This window comes from Caretta caretta, chromosome 23 (genome assembly GCF_965140235.1).
Source record: "Caretta caretta isolate rCarCar2 chromosome 23, rCarCar1.hap1, whole genome shotgun sequence".
Classification (NCBI taxonomy): Eukaryota; Metazoa; Chordata; order Testudines; family Cheloniidae; genus Caretta; species Caretta caretta.
In genome coordinates this window covers 5,101,501-5,119,121 of record NC_134228.1, presented here as the reverse complement: position 1 = coordinate 5,119,121, position 17,621 = coordinate 5,101,501, and the positions used below count along the sequence as shown (strand labels likewise).

Here is a 17,621-nt window from a genome sequence, read left to right as displayed (position 1 = left end):
CAGTGAGTGTGGAAAGAAAAGGAGACAAAGAAAACAATGTTTATTCATCTCTAAGTACACGAGGGCAGTGCTCCCTGCCCCGTTTGTCTCTGGTGCAGGCACCTGCTCGCCAACTTTCACCCGCACTCATCCAGGGTGCAGCCAGCAGTTTAATGATTGTCTTGCTCTGCTGTGCCAAAGCCCCTGCAAGCGAGTGGAGGCAGATGCCAGGCCCCTGGAGGCTGCCAGCCAAGGCAGGTGCCAGCTCTCGGAGACTTGCTTGCACTGGGTGCTTGTGCTGCTTGAATTTCCCTAGGATGGGGGAGAGCGAAGGCTCAGCGGCTGGCCCCAGGGGAGGCAGCCGCGGGGTGGGGGTAAAGCAGGCGGGACCAGGTGAGAGCTGTATGGCTGGGTCAACCTGACTCACCACAGACAGGAAGTGAAACCCAACCACGGCACAATCGGCAGCTGGTCCAATATCCAAGGGACTGCATGAACCAGTGTTCCCTGCTTCCTCCGCATGCTAGGATCTGGCTCTTTACTCTGCTGTCTTTATTGACCCCCCATGTATGGTCTGTGATGCCCATCGTCTCTGGGTTAGCTCACTGCTCCCCCTCACCTCCAGTGCCAGCCTAAGGTAAGGAGGCCCTGGCACAGGCCATATCAGGGCCCCCCAGACCAGCCACAGCAGCAGAGCGCGCCTGTTCTCTCTAGGCCACGCTTAGAGGGTCACAGCATACAAAGCACAAACACACCCACGGGACAGTCTCTTTTATTGTCTCCGCAGTCAGGAGTGAACATTTTAGTTACAGCCATTGCAGCATTGAGGACAGACGCCACCGCCACCAAGCGCCCTTGAGAGCGGCACTGCCCTGCAGGGCTCCTACCAGCAATTCCTTTGGCATTGTGTACTTTGGACGTGCACCTGCATCCCCGTCCCCATCCGCCTCAGGGGCGGTGAGATCTCAGCCCGAGCACCAATCTAAGGATTTGCTCATGCTTCCAAAAGGCTGGGGTTAACTGCCTGAAGCAAATTCAGACAGGCCTGTACCTAACCTTCCTGCACCCACAGGCACTGATCTCTGGGCCAGCCTTCTCTGCTCCTCCTACGCACAGGTACCTTCTGCAGATGAAAATCCTACGCTCCAGGACTGGCTTTCAAGCCAAACAGTTGATGAGACTTGCAGTCCCTCCCAGCAGAGTCTGCCTGAGAATCACAGAACTGCCACTACAGTTACTCCTCCTTCAAATTGTGCTTCCATCTCCCTGGGACTGGGACTGCAAAGACCCCCTGAAATCCAGGGTGAGTACTGACCCAAGACTGCAGATGGGCTGTGCTTGAGGAGTGCTATATCACCATAGCAGCTACCGGGCCTAAGCAGGGCTCAGACTCCAGTGCAGGACGTCCCTCAAATCACCACCCCCAGGATTCAGTTATCCCCCACATTGGGCCTTTTCTCACCCCACTGCTGGAACAAAGGGGATGGAGTCTCTGCCCAGGTCACCCAGGTGATAGGCAGCTGGCACAGGCTAGCCCAGGTGGGAGCATGCCCCTGCAAAGCCCTACCTGCATTACTGCGACCTGGATCCGACACGCATGTGTGGGCTGGGGGCATAGCTGCTGGTTCTTGGAACTGGGATGCCCTAGGATTATTTCTGAGGCAACTGCAGAAGAAGGGGTCTATCCTTCTGGGGAATTGTGGGCAGGCCTTGGAGGACTATCAGCAGATACCCCCAGCTGTGCTAGCTGGCCCAGCCTTAAAGAAAACTGGGCCAGAGGGTTTTGTAGGTGGCCGGGCTAAAACCTAGGTTATCTGCACAGCCAAGGACAGCTGCCTCCCCCGCCCCGGGAAGGAGGCTGGCTGAAGGCCACCGTGAAGCTAAGGCAGAGGTCAAGAGGCCCATGCTACAGCCCAAAGACAGTCTCACTACCGGCAGCATAGCAGCCACTTGCTTGTGCCTCTAGAGCCGGCTCACCCAAGGCTCCGGTTTCTTCCCTCATCTGGAGTAATGGTCCTGTCTGCCCTCGGTTGGTTGCCATGGAGACAGCTGCCAGAGGAACACTTGGCACAAGGCCACTTGAGGCCCTGAAGTGCCTGTTTTGTGCCAATGTCCCCAGCAGCGAGAGCAGCATTAACCCCCCCAGCAAAGGGAGTTCACACAGGGATCGGCCAGAGCCTGTTCTCACCAGCGAGTGGCTCGGCACCGAGAGGCCTGGCTCGAGAGGGTGATCTAGAGAGGAGCTAGTCCGCAGCAGCTGCCCACGTTTGCCTGGCAGCAGGAGCGCCCTGGGTGGAAGCAAGGCTGCATGGGGCTGCTAACAGGAACCAGACCCTGGTGGATGGTGTGAGACTCCGGCACAGGCCGGGCCGCCTGATTAGCAGCTCAGATTTCTTCAGAGAAGGAAGGCGGCCCAGAGGACAAGGCTCTCCCAACTAGGCAGCACCAGCCGAGGTTTAGCAGAGAACCACAGCCTGCAAGCAGACATGGCACACTAGGCAGCCCTGGCATCTCCCAGGAACGTCTCGGTTCTCCCAACACCCCCCATTGAACCCTGGACTCAGCCCTGAGTTGAGGGATCCTTAAGGGGCAAACGAAGGGCCTCCAAAAGCTCAAGTAAAACCAGCGTTAAAGAGCCAGCCTGAGAAACGGACACACCCACCCCCTGGCCTAGGGAGGAATCAGCCAGAGACACTGGGTCGGTAAGAGCACATGGAGCCAGCAGAGCAAGCAATCACATCCAAGATCTGGCCTGGCCCCAAGCTGGCCAGTATTGCAAACACCCTCCCCTCTCAGATCTTTAGAGGGGCCTGGTATCTTCTCCCTGCCTGCCCTCCATCTGTTTAAAACGGAATCGGACCTTGCTGCCAAGAGCTAACCCATCCCCCCGCTTGCGATTCCTCACCCCAAAGCCTCTTTGGGGAAGATATGGCAGAAATTCAAACAGACCAACCCACTGGACTGAGGCTGTGGCCGAGGGCAATAGCTTAGCTGCTACCAGGGCCCGACAGCCCCCAGAACGGCTTGCTCGGGGCCAGAACAGAACAAGCCATTCGCCCCCGAGAACAGTCCCAGATCAGAGCCCCACATGGCTGGTCGTGGCACAGGCAAGAACAGCAGGTTCCAGCTGGCATCGGAACAGCCCTGCTGGATCTGGGTCTACAAGGCTAAGGAGTGAATGGGGCCAGAGGAACCTGTCAGAGCTTATGCTGAAAAGCCAGAGGGTTGACACATCAGCAGCGAGCTGTAACCCTTGGCTGGAGTGTCCAGCCCAAGAACCAGGGCTTGGAGTCAAATAATTAAGGCAATGCCTAGCTGGGGTGTTGACATACAGGCTTCCCCATCAGTCCAGGATCTGTCCCATCCCCTTTTCATGGTAGATGCCACGTGCAGCCTCCAGTCCATTGGTGCTGTCTAAGGGTTCCCTCCTCTCTACTCTGGAGAGACCAACTAATTCGCATCATTTAAATAGCAAAATAAATTACATCAGCCTGGCTGGAACTACCAGTTCTTAGGACACCAAGAGACCGTGGGACACAGACACACGACTCCACACCAACATCAGCGCTGGCTCCTCCGGGACCAGCGTGACAGACAGGACTGCACCACAGCAACACAAACAAAGGCACAAGCTGTTCCACCACCGAGTTGTAACCACATGGAGAGAATGGGGGAGGGGGAAGAATCTCTTGCAGGGACCCCCAGCCGGAGCTCTGGCTAAGCTAGAATATCAAGTCTTTCAGGCAAGAAGGAGAGGGCAGAGGTCAGGAGGGGTCCGCGAGCCAGCTGGCCTCCACTTGAGCAGCTGAGCGCATGACAGAAAATGGTGTTACCAGTCGTTCAAGAAATGCCGGATGCTTCAGCACATTTAAAGCGCAAGGAGGCCAGTTTCGGTGCATGCTTGGTCCAGAAAATTAACAGGAAGGGGGCAGGGGTGGGAGGGCAGACAGCGGAGGCTCAGAGGCAAGGAGTGATTGAAGAGGCCCCAGTCCTGTCTGCAGCCAGCATCAGGAGAATGGGATCGACGCAGAAAAGGAATAAGGGGTGGGGCTGGGAACCGAGCCAAGATTCTGGCTCCCTGAACACAAGTCAGATCGGCAGGGGGTCACTCTAGAGGGGTGTCAGAATTGTCTCGAGCTGATCAGCCCTGCCACAGAGACTGCCTCGCCCAGGGGGTTCAAGGCTTAAGAAAACCAGAAGTGGCCGTTTCTGCCCCAATTGACATGTCTTTAAAAAGGAGCCCTAAAAAAGGAAAAGTCTCCGACCAAGGCCACGCTCCGGGCGCTGATTACATCACAGACTCCTTCTCACAGGAGCCAACGGCAGCCAGCAGGACGGGCTCATCTCTCTTGATCAGTGGGGAGCCCTCCTCTTCACCCGGAACCTTGTTGGGGCCCAGGGCCTCAGTCTTGATCTCCATCAGCTCCTCAGCTTCAGCCTTCCCCATCGTCCTCTCTGTGTACACCTGCAGGAGGCCGGCTCCGAAAGCATCTCCTTCCACGTTGAGGATGGTGCAGGTGCGGTCCCTGAATAAACACAGGAGGATTGGTGGGTGAGCAGACAGGTGACAGCAGGGAGTCAGAAACTGCTCCCCAGCACTGAACCAGGGGCAGGTGCTTCAGTGCCACCAGGAGATGGCAGCCCAGTGCTGCCACAAAGCCCCTGCTCAGCAACCTGGAGCCCTTCCCGCAGCTCTTGACCACTTGTTGGGCTGGATGCTGACTTGGCATGACAGTGGCATCTACCACCAGAGGATTTCTGGAGCAGGAGGAATCCTGCACCCCACAGGATACGCCCTCGTGCCCCAGGGCACGTTCCATTCAGAGCCTAGGATTTGCTCTGAGCTGGTCCCACTCAATCAGGCTTTTTTGCTGCTAGGCCTGGGGTGTTCAAACATGGGGAAGTAGCACCGAGCCCACTAACCAGGCCAACTAATTCCCTAGCTCAGCTTGGAGACGAGCCAGCATCAGCCTCCTTGTGCTGATCATGCCCATGATTGAGACACTCTCCCCCACCACCCTCCCTCCTCCCCTCCCGCGCCTGGTTACATACAAGAGCAACCTCACAGGCATCTGCCCCAAAGGCTGCTCTCGTTGGCGATTAACCCACACACCCCCTTGCTTCAGCTGCCCACTGGCAAAGTGGGACTGCACGTTGGAAGCAGGGGAGGCTGCATGGCAGGCAAACACAACAACCGTATCCTTGCAGAAGCTGAGCTGCAGGCCAGCCGAAGGAACGGCCCCGTTCAAGTGGGGACTTAGCCTATGGGGAGTGCAGCCTTGGGTCACTTTGCCCAGGGCTCTCCCCATGCGAGATTGCTCTCAGCTGGTTTAACTTGCTCTGCCGAGGCTGCAGAAACCCAGGGGGGCCCCAGGAAATGGATTTCCATAGACCCAGCCAGCCGGCCTGTTCCAGACAGGTGCACCCACTGAGCCCATCAGACGGATCTGTCTGTTCTACCCTGTACAACCCGCGTCAGTGTCTTTGCCCCTCTGTCCTGCCCTTACACAAGCCAGTCCACAGCCAGGATGAGGGAGATGTCGCTGGTGGGCAGCCCAACGGCTTCCAGGATGATGGCGAGGGTGAGGACGCCGCCGGCAGGGATCCCCGCTGCCCCCACACTGGAGGCTGTAGCTGTGACGCTGCAGAGCAGAGAGAGGTCAGACAGGTCACCTGCGCAGCAGGGGTGCTCTTACGTAGCACTTTTCACTGGTGGATCTCAAAGCGCTTCCCAACCTAACTCACTTAACCACACAAACCCCCTGCGGGGCGGGACAGGGCTCTTATGGGGAAACCGAGGCACAGAGGGGCCAAGTGACTTGCCCAAGGTCTCACAGTCTGTGGCAGAGCTGGGACTTGAACCCAGGTCTCCCTAGTCCTTGGGTAGTGCCCTAACCACATGATCCTTGAGTTAAGGAGTACGTGGCAAACGGAGGTGTGTCAGCACACACACACACGTCCATTCCTGTGCTGTCCTGGCTGGAGCAGGGGCGTGGGTACTCATCCTGCCTCTGCCACCAATTCAGTTAACTCGGGCAAGTCACTTCCCCTTGTCCTCACCCATCTGTGAAAGGAGGACAGCCATCTCCCTTTCTAGTGCTCGTAGGCCATGATCCTTCCTAGGACTGAATGCAAGAAACACCTTGGAGTGGGACTGTCACACAGAAGAAGAGCCTATACATGTTCCCTGGGGACATGCAGGTAGATTTCAGTCTTGCTCCTTGCCTTTTCTCCAGCCCTGACAAATGCAAAGGCAAGACGAGGGGGGTCAGACCAGAGATCTCAGCTGTTCTTGGGGCAGAGAACCACCTTTGCAACCCCCTCAATTGCATCAACAGACGGTGATGATGCAAGCACAGCGTAGGACGCTATGAGGGGGTAGAGAGCGCATCCATTCCCGCCCAGGGGAGAGAGGAGAATTAGGAGCAGGCAGAGCTAGCAGCTTCCTAGTTATTCTTTCCACGCAAAGGTGATGCTTCTGGACAGAGTCACATGGGATCAGCAGCAAGAGAAGTTACAGAAGAGCGGCAGCACAAAGGGGCCGTGGGGAAAGCAGGAATTGCATTCACTTGCGCCAGGGCTCTGTATGGCAGATCCCCACAGGGACAGGAAGCCACTGTAAAGATCGGGGGGGGCAAGTGACTGGGTGTGTCAGCAGGGCTTCAGTGGTGCAGCGCTCCCCAGCCACGGTGCAGTGTGGCAGGGCCCAGTGGCAGCGGGTTCAGCCCCAGAGGACATTGCCGGGTTTGAGGAGAGCAGAGGTGCACGGTCAGATCAGAAATTGAGGGTCAAGGCAGGACCCCAGCAGGGGGCTTGGCAATAACCTGCCAGCACTGCTCAGAAAAGGGACCTCCCAGCAGCACGACCAGCCAGTGACAGGCCCCATGCCAGCCAGCAAAGCCAAGGACAAAGCGAGCTCTTCCCCTTCCACTCACTGCTGGGGAGGAACGTGGGCAGCATCTCCCGACCAAGGAGGAAGCATCCGGCTCTAATGAGCCATGGGACAATCATGGGACCCTCTGATCACTGACCCTCTCATCACCTTGTGTGATCTGTACCGGATGGATCAGTGCAGCCCCGCACCCAGAGTCAACAACATATCCCAGTCTGACTCAGTGCCCACACTTGGGGTGGGGGTGGGGAGGGTTGTTCAGGGTTGGGGCAGCACAGCTGGGTGAAGTGAAAGATCCAAAGGCAACAGCTCATTTGTGCCCCAGCAGCGTCTGCACTGGGGAAACGCAGACACAACCCAGGCGTGAAGGCCACCTTTTAAGAGCACAGCGGGGGGGCAAACCCCTGGACTGGCAAGACCTGGGAGTTCTGCTGAGGCAGGACATCCAGCCTTCAGTCCTGGCCTCTTAGCTACTAACCCTTGTAACTCGCACTGGTTAGTGCCAGGGCTCAGCTAGTCATCACTGCGCTCAGTTATAAAACAGAAGCGGAGACGATGACCCACCCCGACCCTGCAACTTCCTGCCATAAGCCAGCGTCACATGAATCTCTCCTGGTCCTGGCAGCAAGCTCATGACCACATTTTTCCTATGTGACGCCGGCCAGGAGATTCCCAGTTTCCTGCAGAAAACCGCAAGAGGAAGGGGAACAGCCAGGCTGGGCCACACAATGGGGCCTAGCAGTTAGATCAAGAACCTGGGAGTCAAGGACTCTTGCCTCTGGACAGAAGCATGGTCTTGTGATTTGAGATGGAGACAGGACTCCTGGGTTCTATTCCAAGCCCCGCCACCGCTTGGCAAGTCCCATTACCTCGCTGTGCCTCAGGACCCCACTCGCCCCTTTGTAAGCCAGAGCTAATATCCAGCCCACCTCTCGGGGTGGGGCAGATTCTGTGGCTCAGTGTTTTACGCCAGAGGCTTCCCCACTCACAGGATGGTGATGACCTGGATGAAGTTGAGCGGGATGTTGTTCAGCTGGGCGATGAAGACAGCCGCCACACACTGGAAGAGGGCAGCCCCGTCCATGTTGACCGTGGCCCCGATGGGCAGGATGAAGCGACTGATGTGCTTGGAGACACCGTTGTTCTCCTCAACGCACTTCATCATCAGCGGCAGCGTGGCAGAGCTGCGGAGAGATTAGAATGTGTACGGTGAGTACTCATGCGCCAGCCCAGCGAGGCCTCAAGCCGGGTGTGTATGTAAGGGGAAGCAGCCCCCCCCGACCCCGGGGAGGGACCAATGCAGAACTTCCTAATAGATCCATAAGCAACCTTCCCTGTGGGAGAAGGGCACCCACAGGCTATGCTAGAAATGGGAAACAGCCCCCACCAAGTTTGTTACCTCCTTGGTCTAAATGCAGCGGCCAAAGCCAGGTGCTTCACAGGAGAATGAATGCACTTCACTTAACAGAAGCAAATTTCTTCCTGATCCCAGTGAAGTGTTTATGCCCTGAAGCCCAAGGATGGAGAGCCCTACTTACTGCAGCCTCCCTAGGATATGATTCTACTACCCGGAAAAACCTGAGTCCTTTTCTTGACTCTTAAAGATACTAGACTTGTTAGTATCATGCAGCAGTGAGTTCCGCGGGTTAACACAAACCACTACAGCTGGCAGTTAGAGTTGCTGAGTGACCAAAAACCCAGCAGGGGTCAATGGGAGTAGCAACAGCCCAGGACTGCTGAAGAGGAGGTAGTATTTTCCTTGACTTTCAGCATAATCAAGCACGGTCTCGGGTTCTTATATCACACACATAGGTTGTTGGGTTCAGTGTGCGAGCAGCGGGGCGGAGTTGGGGTGACAAGGTCAGACTGGATAAGCTGGAGGGCCCTTCTAGCCTTGGACTCTATGAAGGGATCTTCTAACAACCCCAGTATTCTACCACTCTCTCTCCTTTCCAGGCTCAGCAGCCATCCCTGCTCTGATGGAAGCCTCCCTAAGAGAGGTTTACTCAAGCCCCTAAGCGCCTGTGCCCGCAGCTAACATCACAATACCTGGAGGAGGTGCCAAAGGCAGTGGCCAGCGCTGTGAAGATGCCCCAGAGGAACCTGTAGGGGTTCTTGCGTGTGAAGATGAAGTAGATAACCGGGAGGAGGATGAAGCCATGGATGAAGTGCCCTAAGACACAGCAGCAGATGTACTTGCCCAGGCTAGTGAAGAGCACCACCACGTCCTCCATCTCCACAATCTTGCCAGCCACCAGGAACATGATACCAAGGGGAGCGTACCTAAGGGCAGGAGAGACCAGTGAAGATAGGGAAACCCCCCTCAGCCACTATGGCAGGACAATGGTGCCAGCCATTTGCAATCAACGGCCAATTAACACCTCCCAGAAGTTGGCAATTATCCTCATTTTGTAGATGGGAAAAGCCAGGTTAAGTGTCTTGCCCCAGATCTGCATGCAGTGGCCAAGCCAGGATGAGAACCCAGAAGTCCTGTCTCCCAGGCCCAGATCCTCAAAGGTATTCAAGCTCCTAACTTCCCCCAAAATCTGGGCCCAATCCCTTTTTTAGTTCATGCTACCTCTCATAGGTCAGGAGGAATCCCCATCTCCTGAAGGAAGTCTGCCCAGCACATGCTGCTTGGAAGAGGAGAGAAGGTTACATCAGAACGGCCACACTGGGTCAGACCAAGGGTCCATGTAGCCTAATATCCTGTCTTCTGACAGTGGCCAATGCCAAATGCTTCAGAGGGAATGAACAGAACATGGCAATTATCTAGTGATCCATCCCATCATCCAATCCCAGCTTCTGGCAGTCAGAGGTTTAGGGACACCCGGAGCACAGGGTTGTGCCCGTGACCATATTGGCTACTAGCCATCAATGGACCTATCCCCTGGCAATGAGTTCCACAGGTTGACTATACGTTGGGTGAAGAAGTACTTCCTTTTGCTTGTTTTAAACCTGCTGTCTATTAACATAATTGGGTGACCCCCCTGATTCTTGTGTGTTGTGAAGAGGTAAATAATACTTCCTTATCCACTTTCTCCACACCAGTCATGATTTTACAGACCTCTCTCATATCCCCCTTTAGACGTCTCTTTTCCAAACTTACCAGTCCCAGTCTTTCTAATTGCTCCTCGTATGGAAGCTGTTTCACCCCCCTAATCATTTTGGTTGCCCTTCTCTACATCTTTTCCAATTCTAGTATATCCTTTTTGAGATGAGGTGACCAGAACTGCAGGCAACAGTCAAGATGTGGGTGTACCATGGATTTATATAGTGGCAAGATGATATTTTCTGTCTGATTACCTATCCCCTTCCTAATGGTTCCCAACATTCTGTTCTCTTTTTTGACTGCAGCTGCACTTTGACGTTTTCAGAGATCTACCTACAATGACTCCAAGATCTCTTTCTTGAGTGGCGACAGCTAATTTATACCCCATCATTCTGTATGTATAGTTGGGATTATGTTTTCCAACGTGCTCTACTTTGCATTTATCAACACTAAATTTCATCTGCTATTTTGCTGCCCAGTCATCCAGTTTTGTGAGATACTTTTGTAGCTCTTCACAGTCTGCTTTGAACTTAACTGTCTTGAGTAATTTTGTATCATCTGCAAATTTTGCCAACTCACTGATCACCCCTTTTTCCAGATCATTTATGAATGTGTTGAACAGCACTAGTCCGAGTACCGACGGCTGGGGGACTCCGGTATTTACTGTGAAAACTGACCATTTATTCCTACCCTTTTGTTTCCTGTCTTTTAACCAATTACCAATCTATGGGAGAACCTTCCCTCTTCTCCCATGACTGCTTACTTTGCTTAAGAACCTTTGGTGAGGGACCCTGTCAAAGGCTTTCTGAAAGTCCAAATACAATAAGAGGACTCAGCGGGGCAGGATCCCAGGAGAGGTGGATAAGGAGTCCAGCGATAGCCAGGAGGACTTTTGCTGATCCTTACTGTCCACTCCTCAAGCCCAGATAGAGGATTCTATTTATTGCCCTTTCCAGTCCAGACACGCGAGCGTCAGACCCTTCCAGAAGCAAAGAACCCCATGACCCACTAATGCTTCCCTCATTCAGCTAGGGAAAAAACCCTCATGATCTTTCCACTCCCATCTCACACTACACCATGGCATTTCCAATACAGCAAGTCATTTACCCATCTTCCAACAGTGGAGAAATAACAGGAACGTCCAGCTGCTAAGGAGGCGGCAGAACTGGGTGTAAGCACCAATGCATAGCGACCGCTACACCCGGCATATTGGCACACTGGGAAAGAAAGTGCCAACAACCGTGTCCAAGAGCATCTGCTGTATAATATTACACCCCCGGCATGTGTCTGACTGGAGGCCAGCAGAGCAGGGCCAGGTTCTATTTGTGGCTCTGCAGATGACTGTGCCACCTTGGACGAGTCACTTGACATCTCCCTTTCTGTAGTCAGGCTCACATCCAGTTCTCGAAGGGCCTAAGAGCAAGGCACTAACTGTACATACTGGAGAGTGAGCCCAGCTCTTCCAGAGTGAGGATGTTAAAGAATTAGCACTGAGCCTAGTAGAATGGTTTCCATGTTAATGAATTAGCACTGAGCCAAGTGGAATGGTCTCCATTACAGCACAGAATCGCCACACAGCTGTATCTGAGCAGCTTGGTAGATTCCCATCACTGGCTCATCTAGCCCCATAATTATCCCCACAGGCCTTTGCATCGACCCCCAACAGCTCTGGCTATCTGCCCAGGGCGACACACTACAGGAGACAGCCTTATCGCCAAGTTACCAGTCACTGCCCGCCCCCCCCCCCGCACTGAATCACCCCCCTTCTCCCGCAATGGGTGCAACTAGCTGCCCTTTCATACCACATGATCCAGGCGACCAGCACCATGGTGGCTTCATTGAAGGAGTTGAAGAACTTTATCAGGATCTCCCCTTCGGGCCCAAGCTTCCGCAGAGCGATCCCAAAGACAATGGCAAAAACCACCAGACCCAGGATGTTCATCCCTTCCACCTCATCTCCCAGGGGAACCTGAGCAAAGAGGTCAACATTTGTCACCAGAGAAACAAGGTAGCTCAGAGAAGACAACAGGCCAGGGAACAGAGAAAGGCTCTAGCTATTTGCGGAGGCTTGACAGGCATGAGTTTGGCAAGAAACGAGAGCCTTGTAGAACTTTAGCCATCAGTACTTTAAGGTCCAAGAAGGCTGGAGAACCTGGAGAGGTGACCTCCCTGCATTTGTGAGACACAGACACACGTATTGCCTGGGTCTTGTCTTTGCAATCCTCTGCCCAGCACTCACACTACTGAACAGATGTCTGTACAGCCATGAGCCTCCATGGCAGACCATGCTGGGTGGCATCTCTAGGAATAAGGGAGATGGTCTGGATAGCATTTGTGAAGGCTGGCGTCATAAATAAAGAGACCTTCCACGACCACTTGACCAAGGACAAGGGGGAGCAGTGAGAATGGCCTGTTCTCAGATTCATGTTCTTAGAATGCGCCTATCAGTCACCATCCAATTTTTAAAAATACGGGGCTTCATCTTCGGGAGATAGTACCTTGTCTGTACTAAGGAGGCCTATCTAGCTCTCCCAGGGGTTCCTTGGACATGGCTGGGAAGGGAACGTAGCGGAATGCAAAGCCTCTAGTTCTGGGAGACTGCTACGTCCAGGCCATGAAGAAGGTCCCTGCAATTATGTCCTATTCCTGAGCAATGGGGAAGAGGCCGATGGAGAAGGCACCAGCAGTGTCCTAATCACAGACAAGGAGGGATTAGGGTGGGGCTGCAGAGTTCCCACCTGGACAGGACTCTTAGCCCCAAGTTGCCTCCAATCCAAACAAAGACAACAGTTTAACGGATTTAGGTGGTCCCACCCCAACTGGGCCTCACCACTAACTGATCCAGTATGGCCAGCCTAGTCTCTAGCTCTGCTGTAAAGCAGAGGCCTCCGTGTGCAGCTTCTGACAGGGGGTTGGGATGACAGCAATTTCACCTGCTCCCTGTGTTCTTAGCAGCAGGGATCAGACCAGAGCGACTTGTAGCAGCACTGTTCCCCAAGATGAGGTTCTTACCTTCTCCTCTGTGACCATTTCATTAAAAACTCCCAGCTCATCGGTGACGTTCTTCCTGATCACCACCAGCTTGTAGTGGGTAGCATACTGGAGAGACGAAAGGGGAAATAAACTGCTTCACCCATGTCTTGTGATTAATTCCACATGGTTTGGGGGCCTACAAGATAGGCTGAGATGGAAACCCACCCAATGTTGTTTAATGGCCAACAGGGTCGAGGAGTGTGCCTGCTTGGTAGGAAGTTATAAATCACACAGTACAGTGTAGTGACCAGTTACACTTTAGTTACACTGCAATTACAACTATAACTGCAGCGTAATTGCCACAGATGAATATAACCCAAAGGTTAGCGCTGTGACAGATTTGCTTATGATCCCCTTGTTCCATTAGCAATAACTGCACCTGCCAAACTACATTGTATGTAAACCCTGCAATTACTGCAATGCTTACACGGAGGCCTTCACCTGCTACCCAAATCCTTTAATCAGGTGCTTAGCCACAGAGCTTGCCAGTTCTCAGGTGTATTTTTAGAATCCAGGTGCATTAAATGCACTGCACTGCAAGCAGGCAGAGTTCCCACACAATGGAGAAGGGATGAATTTACATCCCCATCTGAGATTTGCCTTCATTGTTAACATAATTCTCAGCCTGAATTCCCCCCACCACCCCACCCACCTGAGCTTAGCTCTCCTTTAAGGGCTCTCTCCCACTCTAAAGGGCACACACTGATTGTCCTTTTTTAATCTCAGGAGACCGTCAGATACCATGGCAGACCCATTACAAGAACCTGGAGAGATTGAATGCCACTTGGATCTACCTGATCCTAATTTAGAGTGACAGCAAAACCACCACTGTATCTCTAGAGCAGGCATTATGCACCCAACATCAGGTTCATCGTTTATTCTTTTCCCAGAGGCCCCACTGGGCTAGGCACTGTACAAACATATTGAGGGCACTTCTTGCCCATGCTAAGCCTATGGAAGGCAGTTCTTGAGAGGCAGTGCCAGGGAGCTGGCTGTCACCAACATGCACAAAACAGGGTACCATCTGTAGGATGAAAATAGGGGAACACGCTAGGTTCCATCTACACTACCAAACTGTAAAGGGGGCGGTTCTGCCCCCAACCCTGAGGTTATCTGCAGTGCAGGTGACACTAAGATGGTGTCCTACACTCAGACAAACAGCCCAACGACAGTTTCTAGAATGGTTATTAAGGGGAGACCTGCGGGACAAAGCACAGCGCGTGGGATGATGCAGCAAGTCACTTACCGAACGGAAAGTCGCCGACACCAGGTTGGAAGGGAAGATGTTCCTGTGGAGAAGGAAACAGTTTAGCCAGCAAAGCTTCAGAAAAATACAAGGTCACTAAATTGGCCCCCTTCGCATTAGAGATCTCCGAGCAAACGCTTGTCTATACAAGGAAGTGACACCGATCTAGTATGTTCACTCTAAGTACCCAGAATTAACTGTATAGAACTGAAGTACACAGCACGGAGCTGTTATGTCACCTTAAGGCACAACCCTTGTTAATTACTGCAGTCACACAGCTCTGCAGTTGTTCAAATGAAGCAGGTAGCATTCTGGTGCCAAGTTCTGCCACTCACCTCAATGCTCTAGAATTTTTCTCACGGTGCATTGGGGGAAGCCTCCCAGAACCTAGAGGAATTCTGGGATTTGGAGAAGGAGATCTGAGAAACACCCATGATTCCTCTCCTAACATCCCATAATTCATCTGTATTTTGCCAGTGCCATTTTCGAACTGCTAATCAGGCTGCCCTGGGGACACACGGAGCACCGTGGTCATGACAGGATGAGGCATGTGTATTGGCAGTCACTTAGCTGACAGGTTTGGATGCCGCAGCGATACAGCCACTGAGGGGGAGAAGAGGAAATCCAGCAGTTACTTCAGCAGGGCATTTAACCGGAACAGCCTTACTGAGTGCAGCACTGTTTTTGGGCTTGGTCAACTAGCACAGACAGAGGAGAGAGGAGAACAGGATAGTGCTGCTGAACGGGGCTGATTAGCAGTAGCTGCAGCAGGCTACGTTCCTAGAGATCTCTGCAGAGCTCACCCCGGAGCAGCAGAACCACCATGAGAACGCCCCTCCGCACAGAGAAGTGTGTAGCCATTTGGAACCCACCCCCCATGCTAAGTGGTCTGGAGTTTTTTTGTGGGGGGGAGGGGAAGAGAAATCAACTGCTTGGGCTGGTCTTGTGGAGGCGTGCAAGGCTATTAAGAGGATGCTATTGCCCCAGGTCAAAATTTGGCAATGCCTTTGCATGGATGGGGGACTGCATGGTACAGGGGCAACTGCTAAGCGATCAGTGCCTTTCCTTTGCACCACCCACACACCCCAGGCCAGAAACTTTGACCAAAATGGTGCTGCAAGGCCTGGCTGATCACTGGGCAAAGTTCATCAATATTAACGGGGGCTGCGGAGCAGCTGCAAAATGACAGCAGCACATGTGTTTGGAAGAGCGAAGGGAAAGCAGCCATGGTACCTAGTAATGCTGGCTATTTCTCTTCATTCTATGCCTTGTGCAGAACATAGCAAACGCCCATCAAAAAACATCCATGAGCCAGGGAAGAGAGCCTAGACAGGTGGTGGAGAGAATTTCTGAACATTATAGACAACCTCTGAGAAAACATGTCCCAAGAGTTCACGGAAACAGGAGCAATGATGCAACTGTGCTCCTACATTGAGGCCAAGGGATAGTTAGGGGGTAATGAGTATGCTGCAACTAAAACAGTGACGTGTTTGTGCACTGGTTTTATTAGGAACTCAGAGGATGGAGGGATGTTAGGTAAGTGATGTAATCGAATGTTCCAGCCAGGTTGGGTGAAAAGAGCCATTGAGTTAACGAGTAACACCCACCCCAAAAACACTTCTACTTTTATTACAGAAACCCAGACCGTTAACCAAGAACACAGGCCAACAGAACTGTGGCACACTCAGCCTGTGGGGTGCTCACAAGCTCCTGGAGGTGGGGCACTCAGGCCTATCCTTCTGTGGGGAGTTGAGGGAGGTCTTTCCCACACCACCATGGTTCCAATGTGGTGCGTTCCCCAGAGTTGGCAGGGCAAGACGTAGGGGCAGTGCTTGGCCTCTGCTACAAAAAAAAAAAAAAAAGCTGCCTCACAGTTGTTTGCACGTCCATCACGTCCCTTTCCAGGGCCGCACACGCTCCTGTGAGCCTTCAGCCTGAGCCTAGGAAGCCATCCCTCCACCCTTCTGCCCTCCTAGGCTGCAGGCATTGGTTCTCTGAATGTTTCCTTGTGTCTCTGCCTCATCTTTGGCAATTTGAGGTCATTTTATTGGTGCCAGGACCACAGATTACCACAGAATATCAGGGTTGGAAGGGACCTCAGGAGATCATCTAGTCCAACCCCCTGCTCAAAGCAGGACCAACCCCCAATTTTTGACCCAGATCCCTAAATGGCCCCCTCAAGGATTGAACTCACAACCCTGGGTTTAGCAGGCCAATGCTCAAACCACTGAGCTAGCTATCCCTCCCCCTGTATGCACAAGTCATGGGACCCAGCTGCTAAGGGCCATCAGAATGATCACATTTATTCTCCCAGTGCTAGTCCCCATACCAACAATGAGAAAACACTGCTTCTGCCCTTGATTTTGGCATGCCCTTGTAGCAGTGCTGGGTAGGGGGCAGGTTAGTAAGAGCCTGCAGAGGTGCTTATCCAATCCTTATGTTGGAGAACTGGCTTCAGGCCATCTTGTTCTAGGAGGCAATGGGCAAACCTAAGAGATATGCAGCATTGCTATTCCTGAGGATGGGGTCTGCCCAGCTGCTACAGGAATAGAAGTGAACACTAGCTCTAGTGGGTGTACACAGCCATGAAGTGTGTGTGCTAAAGCACAGTGTTCCCTGGGCCTTCAATTTTTTAAAAAAGTGACCTGCAAAAAAATAAACCTTTACAGCAACTAAATACAAAGGTTAACAGCCCATAGGAAGCGATTGAAGACACCCTGCAATTCTGGAGGTACTCCATAAGCTGATTTTGGCCATTTACCTCATCCAGTCTAACTGTACCTTCAATTAAAGTGCATCGGGACAACCTGGGACCCAGAGCAGAGTTCCTACTGGAGCTGCTGCTACAAGCAGCATAAAAACTGTGTACAGTGTAACCCCCACCAGGGCAACTGGCTGTGGTATTTGCTATTTTATAGCTTTAAGTCTCTGGCACAGGTGCCCTTTTGAGTATGGGGATGATAACTTCTCACTGCCAGTTGGTCTTCTGGCTCTGCTCAGCTTGGCAGAGGACAGCTGGTACCCAGCAGAGAGCAGTTTAACCACCCCCCCCCCCCCATGCATTTGTATTTTAACAGCACATAAAACAGGTACACCTCCCACCCATAGCATCATGAGGCTGGCTGCTGGTAGAGCTCTCCTCCATGGCGGCTTCAGTCAGGCTGCACACATACGGGTCTTCTGTGATCTCTGCATGTGCTGTGTCCCAGTTCTTGTCTGCCCAGGAAGACCATGTGGTGTGGAAAGGACCCTAGACATCTTGGGCGTATGTCATGCTGTCTTGGATGCTTTGCAGAAAACGGCCCTTAAGAATATCGTCACTGGAGTCCAGTTGCTCCCATTACCTGCCCATGTGATGAGCATTACTGGAAACCCTGTTCTTGTCCATTGTCTTCAGGTACCTCTGACAGAGCCCCTTT

General features: G+C 53.0%; 1 protein-coding gene across 1 annotated transcript in view; it reads right to left on the bottom strand.

The window, feature by feature from the left end:
- Positions 1–735: 735 nt before the first annotated feature.
- SLC1A5 (solute carrier family 1 member 5) overlaps positions 736–17,621 on the bottom strand; it is a 34,323-nt gene continuing 17,437 nt past the window's right edge. The window contains exons 2-8 of the mRNA XM_048833517.2: positions 14,203–14,245; positions 12,936–13,022; positions 11,726–11,892; positions 8,921–9,154; positions 7,861–8,055; positions 5,487–5,621; positions 736–4,505 (exon numbers count right to left, since the gene is read on the bottom strand). Of these exons, the coding sequence (XP_048689474.1) occupies positions 4,268–4,505; positions 5,487–5,621; positions 7,861–8,055; positions 8,921–9,154; positions 11,726–11,892; positions 12,936–13,022; positions 14,203–14,245 (1,099 nt within the window). The 3' untranslated portion in view covers positions 736–4,267. The remainder of the gene's footprint in view (positions 4,506–5,486; positions 5,622–7,860; positions 8,056–8,920; positions 9,155–11,725; positions 11,893–12,935; positions 13,023–14,202; positions 14,246–17,621) is intronic.